This window comes from Cupressus sempervirens, chromosome 6 (genome assembly GCF_028749045.1).
Source record: "Cupressus sempervirens isolate cs-2001-9-10 chromosome 6, ASM2874904v1, whole genome shotgun sequence".
Classification (NCBI taxonomy): Eukaryota; Viridiplantae; Streptophyta; class Pinopsida; order Cupressales; family Cupressaceae; genus Cupressus; species Cupressus sempervirens.
The window spans coordinates 348,303,657-348,315,813 of record NC_143123.1 but is presented as its reverse complement, the minus strand read 5'-3'; the positions used below and the strand labels follow the sequence as shown (position 1 = coordinate 348,315,813).

Here is a 12,157-nt window from a genome sequence, read left to right as displayed (position 1 = left end):
TATTTGTAAGGATTAAAATCGTGGGTATTATCTTTAGGAGCAATAGCAATCCGATCATTTTCTTTTATTGTCTTTTATGATGCAACCCTTATGCGCGTAACCACAATGGATCTAAATTTTATATAATTTGGAAAAATCAGATTGGAATAAGAATGGCCTATTCCAATAACAAATATTTTTTTGCATAGACATGCTTGTTTTAGGGACAAAATGAGAATATATCTTCCTATTCTCAATTTTGATTTGGCGTACCAAACAGCAAATATAAAACATATTCTAATTTTTTATTGTTGTCTCCATTATATTCCAACACCCAAACAAGCCCTAATAGAATTTGTTACTGATAATGATGATGTTGCACATCTCAACACTTGATGTTCAATTTTGATGAGGGCATATTTTCTTACCCATTGTCTGATTTTCATTACCTACATTCTAGTAACTCTTAGAAGAATAGTAGCCATTAGGATTAGTAACTTTCGTATATATGCTTCAATTAGGTGAATGTATTAAATAACAATTCTAAGAAGGAATCATGGTCTCAAGATATGCAACATTGTAAATTGTGCACATCATAATTGATCACATAAAATTCAGATCAAATAATATTGTTGGCTCCAACAATCCCAGTTTGTTAAATTCAGTTATAATTTATATTTGATTGGTAACTTTGTTCTACTTTACTATAAGAATACACTTGTATTAATCTGTTCTTTTCAAAATTGAACTTGCCCTTAGTTCCCTGTTTATTTATTTAGTCAATTTGGTCTGAAAAAAAATTAAAATCAACAACTTGCACATCTAAACATTCCTGAGTGTACAGCTGTGTAATCGAGATATTTCCCATTTGCATTTTCAAATAATTTTTGTGTACAGCTGTGTAATCGAGATATTTCCCATTTGCATTTTTCAAAAAAAAATTGTAGTCGCGTTCAATTTTTGTTAGCTAATGTACTTGATTCTGCAAATCGTAACTTGCCCGTATTTCCATGTTTATTTGTAGACTCAATTTGGTTTGAGAAAATTTTAAAGTCAGAAACTTACACTTCTAAACATTCTTATAAGTGAGTGACCAACCGTGTCTGTAGAGATTTTTCCTATTTTTATTTCTCAAATGATTTTTATAGTTGTAAATTATTTGTGTAGTTGTACATTCTATCAAATTTTAAAACATTGATGCAATTACTCAATCATAAGATTGTTTTTAAAGTTCGGTTCCATGGGATTTGAGTACATTTTTAACAATACTGTAGCATACAATTGAATTATTTTTTAGAACCTTGCTGAATATAAAACTGTACTGTTGACTCTATTTTAAATAATATTAACATATGTAGGTTTTTTATCTCTTTATTTTTATAAAAAACACGTTAGTGATGAATTATACAACAATTACAAGATCAAATGATTTTTTCCACTGTAGTGGCAATGAATATTAAAAATAGAAAATATACATTTCAATCATATTCGCAATTTAACATAAGATCAACATAATTAATTTAAATTTTATATTTTAAAATCAATTAAAATCACTACTTAAAAATTTCTCCTCTGAAAGTTGGGCAGCAGCCAATGATAGCCAAAATATAAGCCAAGTTTTGAAAGTGATAGACAGCCAGCTACAAGAGATCGCAGCCTTAGCACAGCTCTGGTGAACAAATAAGATCGGCCGTACTTTAGACCAGGCCCACATGAGTCGCCTAGTCTAGGCCATTGACCTCTAGCGCAAGCCGATCAGAATTTGGAGCTCATTTCAATTCAACTTGGGGACGGTGATTTTGAAAGCAATTTGGCAAAATCATAGAGGCTGTCTGGTATAGGTTTCTTTATCAACTGCAAATCCACTTTAACATCAATAATTGCAACTATTATAATTTGTAATTATCAATATTCCACTATAACATCAATAATTGTAAATATTGTAGTTTGTAATTATCAATATTTAGTGGATTGCAAGCATTCAGATTTGATTCTATGAATTATTTATTATGTTTCAAATACTCGTTATAACATAATAATAGCACAAAACAGAAAAATACAAAACAAGAAAAAAGAAAAGAAATATCAAAACTCGTCAATTGTTAAGAGTGGTTAGAGATTGAGCCCGCAGGGCTCATCAAACTTTTCGATCAAGATCCACAATAGCTGCAACTCGAAGAGACTCCAAAATTTTCAGTTATTGGTCAGCACTTACTTTGATGTTGGTCTTAGTCTCGTACTGTGGGGTCTCACCATCAAAAAATCCCTCATTCATTCACCTATTCCATTCTAATATTCAACATGAGCATGATATATGGGGCTCTCACCTGCTTTCGTCCTATTCAAAATGAATATAAATTTGTATACTTAAATCAAACATGCTCATAGAGGGGTATTCATAATTGTGATAAGTTCCATTTGAGAAATAGTCTCTCCATTATTTCCACTGCCATTGGAATTTCCATGGTACATTTATATCTTAGTTTAAGTCTTTTTTATAACCTCGCCTCCTCATGAATACCATTGTTGGAACTTGGAGTCAAAAAAATAAATTAAAAAAAAATTGCCCGCTTCTCAGGATTCAAATCTATCTCGACTCTTAATCAACTATTATAAAAAGTTCAACGTGGCAATCAGGAACAATTTGTTTAAGCTATGTCATATATCTGACATGTACTTGAAAACCCTAATTCTCAGCACATTTACAAATTATAATTATAATAGAAAATTAGAAAAAATTCTCATTCATTGTATTTAACAAGAATAATCCATTATCTTCTCCACGGTTGTGATAAATCTAAAAAATTATCTTCTACAATAAGTACAGACAACTACAGTAACAGGGCCGCGAAAAAATTGGAAAGATTTACCTCTAGGAGTAGTGCTAAAAATGGTGCGAACCAAGAAACCCTGCAATGGTTGACAACTGTTCAATTATTTTTAAAAATTAGATAACTTGCATTTTAATCACACTAAACAGTTCCACAGAGCAGGTCCCTAGTTAAATGTTTTGATCACCCTGCTACCAAAAATTACAAATAAATGAAAAAGTTAAAAATTTCAAGATGCAGCAGGCACGGGGTTTCTATATCTCATTTTGAATAAACAATAACATTAGACATCTATTCTTCGCTAAATACAACTGACTTAAAGTTTTCCAATGATGCCTTCACCTAATAGATTTTAGAATGGAAAGATTTTCCTACCATGAAAAGCATCGAGCATACATGTTTTTTTAACACAGAAAATACTGTCACAAAATAGGTAAACTTATGGCAACCAATAAGAACACCAGTATTTCATCCAAACAAGACAACAGGAGAGAACTTCGGTTACACCAATCTTTGATAAAATACAGAAGCCAAATTACTAAGGCATCTGCTACTTATAAAACCCCATCCTGAACTACTGCATTATGAAAAATCCTGAACTTCCACAAATTCACAAAAAAGGAAGCAGAAAATCAATTCACTTAAATTCTTTGAACGTGTTGATCCAGGGAAATAACGTGCTTTTGTAAGATTAGAAGATTATAAGCTTGAAAGCCTTCGAACATAGCCCGAAGTATCTTAAAATAAGAAAACTCATTCACTGGAGCATCAGAATTTTCAAAAGATAGCAATTTACAAGTAGGGTCGTTAACTACATTGGAAACGTTTCATGGCTTATGTTTCAGCCTTATTTGACTATATATGTTTGATATCAAAAGTAAAAGAATAAATATGACTCATCAAGGTCTACAACTTGTAGACACTTAACTGTTAAAGACATCATCCTTGGAAACTATGCATTGCCTCAAGCTCCCATTTCAAGCTTCAATTGTGTTACCAATAAATTAAGCCATTAACAAGATGTTTTTTGACTGAATAAAATCATGCATTCTCAGACAGAATAGAAACATGAGATGATGGAGAAGCTTCAAGCGCTGTTATATCCACTGAATGCACAGTACCGGAATCTTGGTTGGAGCGTGTCACCATCAACTCCCTTAATGTTTCATCTTCTCTATTGTTTCTGATTTCTTGTGAAGTTTCTGAAGAAGTGCACTGAACAAGTGTAGTTGTTGGTGAACTGACTCTTGGATATGGCACAACTGGTAGGTCAGAGAGTGAAGAAGAAGATGGACTATATGAAATGGCTGGCATTGGATGATTAAACCTGCATGTTGGTCCAAACTTACAGAATCCTTGGTGCTTGTAATATGTGCATGTTGGTTGAGTCTTTTCATCATAACAATACAAGAACATAGTGAGCTGTAAGATCTGCTATAAAGGTCTCAAAATCTGTTATATCGTATTTCATATTTTGTTTTCTAGATGATGTATAATATATGCTGATTTTTTCACTGCAATTACATAAAATATAATTTAATTTGCAAACCTAAATCACTGAAAATTGAGAGAGCATGTCGAGCATTAACTCACAGGTCGTATAGGTAGCCCAAGTGGGCTAATAGCACAGGCAATTGACTCAGAAACTCTCCCCTGAGGATGTTGATATCTACAAGCAGAACCAAATTTGCAATCCCCTGTTGTAATGTAATACTTACAATCTGTCTGACCCAATCTTTCAGAATATGTGCCCACCAGGTTAGGAGTAGCCAGATATTGTCCTGGTTGAGGTACAACTGCTGTAGAATATCCCTGCACAAACTGAGTAAAAATGCCTTGTGTTCCACCCACATATGGATGATTTGGTTGTGCCACCCCATGCATACTCATACTTTGCAGTTGTTGCCTTTCAGATGCCATATGACCTGCAGGACCCTGAAGAAAGATGACATGATATCAAACTAGAAGCCCTAAACACCAAACAAATACAAAGCTTTGTTTAGAAAAATGAAGTAGTGGATAATTTTGCCGCTCCTTCAAACAAAGTTGAATCATTTCACTAATGGAGAAATAAAAATTGACCTTCATAATCTTTTACTTCTAAATGAAACAACCCTAAGGAAATAAGCAAGCCTAAGCTGCTCTTTGGGACAATTCTCTCACCAATTTTCAAAAAACAACATTTCTTAAAAAATTCACATTAACAACTCGTTTACTTAAATGGGTGTGTAGTTCTTATATGCAAAAGAACATTAGTGTAACACCGGCGCTTGGGTACATCGGGACACTGGGACAAGTTTCCAAGACAAGTGGAGAAAGGGTCTCAAATTCGGGACGGTGGAAAGGCGATACATATAGAACTTGAAATGCTACTTACGAAATGATGTTTCAGTATCACATACCAAATTGAAATACTTGAACATAGAAAAATTGCAACATGAAGCAGAACCATTGAACATTCATACTAGTAACATACATACCCAATAGTAACATTCAAAAATCAGAATTCAAATAGAAAATCAAGTACCCTTCTCAATGGCAGTGTGGTTGCCGAAGGACGGAGGTGGGGGTATTAGAGTACTCCAAGTACCCGGTGCGAGGACTTCCTGGGGACAGCCACTTTGAGGTTTTGGGGAGGGTGCAAGTCTCTCAGTTTAACTGCATTAACATTCAAAATATTGCAGGGTGATATTTCCTTACTCACAACCGGATCCTCTGCAGACCATGACAACCCAACATGGGTTTCCAAATCAGATATTGCCTAGGCTGTGAAAATCTAGGAGCTCACCCTAAAGCACAACAGCTCCCCAGAACCCCCACTAGAATTGTCAGCAGAGAAAGATTTAAGATACTAGGAAGCTATGGCAATGGCATGTTAAGACTTATTCATGCCAATACTCACAGAGGAACTCATTAATACAAGTAACACACACTGAGAAGTGCCTACAACACAGCAACAGCATTTAACAAAATTAACCATATAAACCTTTGTGTTCCTTTCATCAAGTAACACTCATCTGATTACAATCACCTTAAGGTGTAAACTACTATCATCTTCTATCCTTACTGTAGATCTAGATTCCTATTTACATGCTGTAGTGCCTACCCTCGTTCACATCTTTTCTAGACTTATTGCTATCAGACTATGTAGACTAGTTTTATGTTGATGGTTTAGTGGTGTTGTTTTGACACTATCAGATATTATGATATGGATTCAGTTGATATATGATGAGATCATTTAGACTTTACATTTCATGTATGTATGATGATCATTACATTGTTTTCAGTTATTAATGATGATTAGTTAGATGGTTTATTATCTCATGTGTTTTATTATGGTTACTTACCCCATACTCGCATGTGTATGGTGTGCGTGTTTTCTTATTGTATGGCGTATCTGATGTGGTTAAGAAAGGGAGTCGTAGTCACCTGCTTAGTCGGGATCTACACGATGCACCATTTCTTGCCATTGTCTGTTTAGCTTAGCATTATATATTGTATGTACATGCATGGTTTTTCTGCAGGTTGCAGGTACCGAGTATCGACTTCCCTGAATTGCCAGGATGAGCGTACCCTATTATACTATCTCAATGATAAGAGAAGGGAGATAAATTCTCAAGTCCAAATCCCAAACCTAAAAACCATTTGTCCTAGTGAGTTAGGACAAGTATCAGAGTTGAATACCCACCGGATGTGTCGAATGACATATTTCGTGATTTTTAACCCTTTAGATTTATTTTGTATGATTTGTTCTATGATGGGTTTTCATATTTTATCTTGGAGGTCTATGGTGAATTTTCCATTAATTAAGTCTTAATAAATAGATTTAATTAATTAATTATTTATTTGAGAAAATTAATAAAATATCATGATCTTTGATATTTTGATTGTAATTAATTAAATGTGAATTATTGGGGAAAAGGAATTAAATAAAAGAAAACTAGAAATTAAAATTAATAATAATTATAAAATAATAATAAAGTAATAAATAAAATAATAATAATAAAAGTTATAAAAATTAAAATAAAAGTTATAAAATTTAAATAGAAATTATTTAAAAAGTAAATTGGAGTTATAAGCTTGCATGGGAATTAACATGTGTCAACAACACGGGGGTTAATGCATCAATTAAGCACAAGGTGTCTACAACTCTATGACTCATCAAAAAAAGTTGGAAAAGACCCATGCTTAGTTGGTGACACTTTTCAGCGGTTTCAAGAAGCATTCCAAAGGTTTCTTGAGAGCTCTTTATATTCAGGCATTCATAGAAGCTTGGGAGAGAGCGTGGAGAGCAATTGGAGCATTGGAGGACTCAAGAACTTTGAAGAAGGGAGCTTGCTCTGCGGGTTTTCTGAGGAAAAGCGAATTAGCATCAGAATCCGGGTAGATTCTTGTGATTTTTCTTATGCTATTTCCGCATCATGCATTCCTGTCTTCTTTGTGTCTTCCATATGTCTTCTGAGAAATTTCATATTTTTATTGTATGCATTTTCAATTTGGGCAATTAAATTTATTTGAGAATTTTATATGCATGGATTTTTAAAAAAAAAAAGAGAAAACGGGGCTAGGGTTAATTCATAGCCAAACCGATTGGATTATTTATTGGATAAATTTGAGATCAAAGTTTATAGGAAATTTCTGAAAATTAGAATTTCTAAATAAACCGTGTATATACATGTTTATATTTTTTAATCTGCATACGCATATATATATATATATGCAATTATATATATAAATATGTATACATGATTATATGCTGTGATGTTTTTTTTAATTCTGCAAGTGTGTGTGTGTGTATATATATATATATATATATATATAATTTTTTTTTTAAAAACGAATATCATTAATCGAAAACGTTTTTTGAAAAACGTTGAACTTTATTTAAAAATCGAATCGCATACTCACGAATGGAAATCGCATAAGCGATTTTTTTTATTTTTTTTTTTAAAAAATTTAATGCAAATTGAGGCGGGCGGGGAGGGCCGAGCGCGTACCCCCACCACACTACGTATATGTGGTAGAGGCCGGCAACACTGCTGCCGCAGGCTCTGCGACAGCAGGCCCGCACGGTACCTCCTCTGTGCAGTGATATAGATATATATGAATTGACTTCCAAGGTTGTGACGCAATTTTGCGATTTGCGAATTGCGTTTTGATTATTATATTTTGTTTTATAAAATGTTTTTTTTTTATATGTATATATATATATATATATATATATATATATATATATATATATATATTATTAACTATAAATGATTATTATAAAGTTCTCAATTAATGGATCACTCTTTTAATGATTAAAATATTGCTATTAAGCTTGTCAATTATGAAGAGATATTAACAATTAATTTAATTAAACTTAGTTTTTTTTTAATTAAGATTAATTATTAGAATATATAATTGAAGTCTTTGATTCATTGAGAATGTCAATTTTCAAACAATGTCATATAAATCAATTAGAAAATTGAGTCTGATGGAGAAACTTTTATCTATCAAACGAATACTTGGGTTAGGAAAAAACGTGAAATTTCTCCACTTGATATAATTTGGAAAAACGTAAACTGAGACTTTTAAAATTCAAAAAACTTAGCAAAACCAAAACATGTGTTTACATTGTGTATTCCTTATGCTATTGTTTTGGGTTTTGGGTTGACTAGTGTTGACCAATATAGGACATCTACCAGAGGCTTGGGGGTTATGTGACTGCGATGCCATGATGATGTTTTAATCTCGATCTTTATGTCCCAACCATGGTTATGTGATGGAATGCTCTGTGTGTTGGATGTGAATACTGATTGTTATAGTTGAGATTCTTATTTATGAGACTTAACCATTATTTTTGGTCATCGATCAGTTATCCTTGGTTATTTTCTAGTCGCCATAATGGGACTGAAATGTGGATTTATTCTTGATGATGTCATGTTGTGACATGTTTGACTCAACCATTTTTGGAGTCTTCGATCAGTGTGTTTGAGATATATTGTTGGTAATTGAGAACCATTGGATACTTTTGATTATCAGTGATGCTTCAGTTGCCAATAGAGAGCTGTTGCGGTCATGATTTTCTATGGATGTTTGCTCATGGAGATTTGATGCTTTTATTTGATGATTTTATTATGGATTATTTTTGTGATTTTGAGATTTATGATTCCATGAGCATTAGGGTAGGATATCTGCATGTAGTGACGGGAAGTGGCTTGCAATGGGGGCCGGGGCCCTAAGAGGCTGCCAGGGTAACTCATTGTAAGTTGGATTAATAAGTGATAACATTCACACCTAATATTAACTGAATGAACCTAAAAAGATAAGTGTTTTGGTTCTCGCCCATGCCTTGAGTGCTTGTATAGGCTAGGATGGGAGTAGTGAGAACGCATGGTTGCGACCTTGCATTCCATAGTATGCCTTGTCAGTATGAGAGGATACTAGTGGCCGCATGAGACCAGTATGGACCCGTAGAGTTTAGCTAACTGCCAGGGTAACTTGTACATGATAAATGCGATGACACTTTCCCACTTGCATAGTAGGTTCCTACATGTCATTGTGTGCCTCTGGGATTAGATGTCAGTTTTGTGATTGGAACCTTTGAGTTAGTATACTTTTAGGATTCTTGGATTATAGGGATTTATGCTATGTGATTTTGATAACCTGTTTGGGACTTGAGATTATCTCCTCAGCACGGTGGGAGTGGACCACTTAGGTACCACGCGGTCGAGTGGTAGTGTATTTTCCACTCTTATCATTTGAGATTCATTGAGACATCGTGGCTGATGCGTCTTTCGTGATGGTGGATATGTATCCTTTCATTGATGATTAGCATATGTTAGATGATGTTATCTTATGCTTATATTTGCATGTTAGATTACTTTCTACATATGATGTTGTATATGTTAGGAGTGACATTCCTACTATGTTAATACCAATGATCTCTTCGGTGATTTGGGATGTTATGCACGAAGGGATGGCTAGGGCCCACGATGGTCTAATGATGCTATTAACGGTTGGGAGGAACCGTGCACTTAGTTATGTTTAATCTTATGATGGATGTATATGTATTCTATGATGATGTATCATGTGTATCATGTGATTGTCTTTGATGTATCATGGATTAGAATAGGATGATGTACCTTATTTCACATATGTATATTCTTTTAAGCCTTCATACCCTGTGACATGTACAGTGGATGATTGAGCATTTGGAAATGTAATCTATGAACATTGGACTTATCATTATTATTTCATGTGGATGTTGTACTAGATGGATTCATGTATGTTAGTTAATTTAGATGTAACTCAACGTTAAGGGATTCTTAAAGAATGAAATCGGTTATGTATGTTATGTTTACTTTTAGATGGACATTGCTATTGCTTCCGTTATTATGTACAAGTTATATGTGGTATTTACTTTCATGTTATTTGTTTTTCTTTTTAAAAAAAAATGTTACGAAACTTAGTGAAATTCTAGGTTAATTCTTTGGATCCCTTTGCGGGGCATTACACACGCCAGCTAGTATCTCCACCACTTCCCTAGTCTACTAATCTAAACTTGGCCTACTCAGTCTTGGGTAATGTTATCTCATTAAGAGCTCATCTGAACTCCTTGTTTGTGGTTCATCCTTGTGTCATTGTTGTTACTTGGTAGGCAGATAACTTAGTGAATCTCATTGAGAGTTCTTTGATTCCTTGGCTCTGGTTCATCCTCATGTCATCACCGTGGTTTGTTAAGCTTACGTTAAGCTTACATCGGCCTCTTGCAAATGATCCTAAGTTACTTGGTATGTAGTTTACTCTGTGAATGTTTTATCTAACTCCCTCAATATTAACAAGTTCAATATTGAATCCATATTTGTCTATCAGAACCTTTTTCCTTTGTTTATTTTTTATATCGGCATCGATCTTACATCACAATTTACTAGATTCCTTGGACTCTCATTTCCTCATGGCCCTGTCTGTAATTCTCCCCATGGAGATTTCCACTTTTAATAACAATATAGTGGCCTTCTTTTTGACAGCCTCCCTTACTTTGCATATCTCTTGGCACAATTAAAAAACACTTCACAATTCTCATATATTGCACCTGGAATCTTCTTCTATGCAGTTATCTTCTCACGGGAATGTACTGACCCACAAGGTACCGAGATCTGTTTGTAATAAACCTCTTCAAATTAAATCATGTTTCTCATGTACCCATCAGTCACATGTGTTCCTTATGGTATTGGGCATAAGCCAAGTAATTACCCATAATATGAGACTAACATCTCAGGATGTATGTTGCAATGCATTGATTCCATTGACATCTTCCTCCAACTCCATTTCCCAATATATGTTGGTCCTTGATTGGCATCATAGGGAAGTACTTCACATAGCTGCTCAAAACTCAAGTAATTCTTCTTAAAGTGCATATTTTGCATTTTAACACCATGGCCAATCCAACAAGGTTGGACAATTGTTTCATCTACCAGTTTAGTTACCTCAAAACACACAATGAACATTTGCATCCATGATGTTAACTTCCGCATCATGCAAGCCTCCAAATGACTATGTTCTAGCTTGTTTCGCATTAGAAGGTATTATTGTGATGGTCATAATACTAGGCAACCTGTCTTTACCAAGTATATTTTGTAAGGACACTACTTTGAGTTCAATGTCAATTAGGGATGCAAACATGGATCGTCCACGGACTCTTGCATCAATCATTTTCTCATGCTCATACATGATCCTATGCATAGATCTCAACTCCTTAGCTTCTTCCATTGCAACTGTAAACTCACCCTGGTTTGTCTTAGCCAATTATTCAACAAAAGTTTGAATTCAAGCTTCAAGAGATTCTAGATCTAGGAGATTAAATTTTGGCCATAGCTATATTAGACAGCTTGACAATAAGAAAAGATGCAATCTGATTGCGTTATCTGTGATGATAGACAAACTTCAGTGACAAATTGTTGAAAGACATGCCTAGATGAAACATTGAGCTAAAGTTGACCTTCATGTTAATATAACAAGTGGGATAACTACCTATCTATACAAACAAAGGAGGAAGTTAAAAAAGCTCTATAGATTGCCATAGTGGACTAGACACATTTTACAAGTATTTTACCATAGATTAGCAAGATGTTTGAAGAACTGTGAGGTGAGATTCAACATGTAAAGGATGTTAAAGCAATAACTGAAAATGAGCAATTGAGGAGACAGATACAAGAGAGTTAGAAGTTGAATTCTTGGTTTCATCCCCTTTCTAGATGACATGTTCTTTTGATTGTATGAATGATTTCTGAAAAGGTTTCCTTGATACAATAGATCTTTACCCAAATTTGAACTAGGGGAACTAAATCTCTAATGTCAAA

At 34.0% G+C, this 12,157-nt stretch overlaps 1 protein-coding gene and 1 long non-coding RNA gene across 2 annotated transcripts in view; both read right to left on the bottom strand.

Annotated features, from left to right (window-relative positions):
* Nucleotides 1-1,405: 1,405 nt before the first annotated feature.
* On the bottom strand, nt 1,406-3,008 carry LOC149552554 (uncharacterized). Its single transcript, XR_016352950.1, has 2 exons — nt 2,850-3,008; nt 1,406-1,833 (listed from the first exon to the last, which is right to left on the bottom strand). It is a non-coding gene; the product is annotated as an uncharacterized LOC149552554 (long non-coding RNA).
* Nucleotides 3,009-3,548: 540 nt separating this feature from the next.
* The window catches only part of LOC149552553 (zinc finger CCCH domain-containing protein 32-like), a 59,468-nt gene continuing 50,859 nt past the window's right edge, over nt 3,549-12,157 (bottom strand). Inside the window, exons 6-7 of the mRNA XM_089788143.1 lie at nt 4,404-4,745; nt 3,549-4,199 (exon numbers count right to left, since the gene is read on the bottom strand). Of these exons, the coding sequence (XP_089644269.1) occupies nt 3,852-4,199; nt 4,404-4,745 (690 nt within the window). The 3' untranslated portion in view covers nt 3,549-3,851. The remainder of the gene's footprint in view (nt 4,200-4,403; nt 4,746-12,157) is intronic.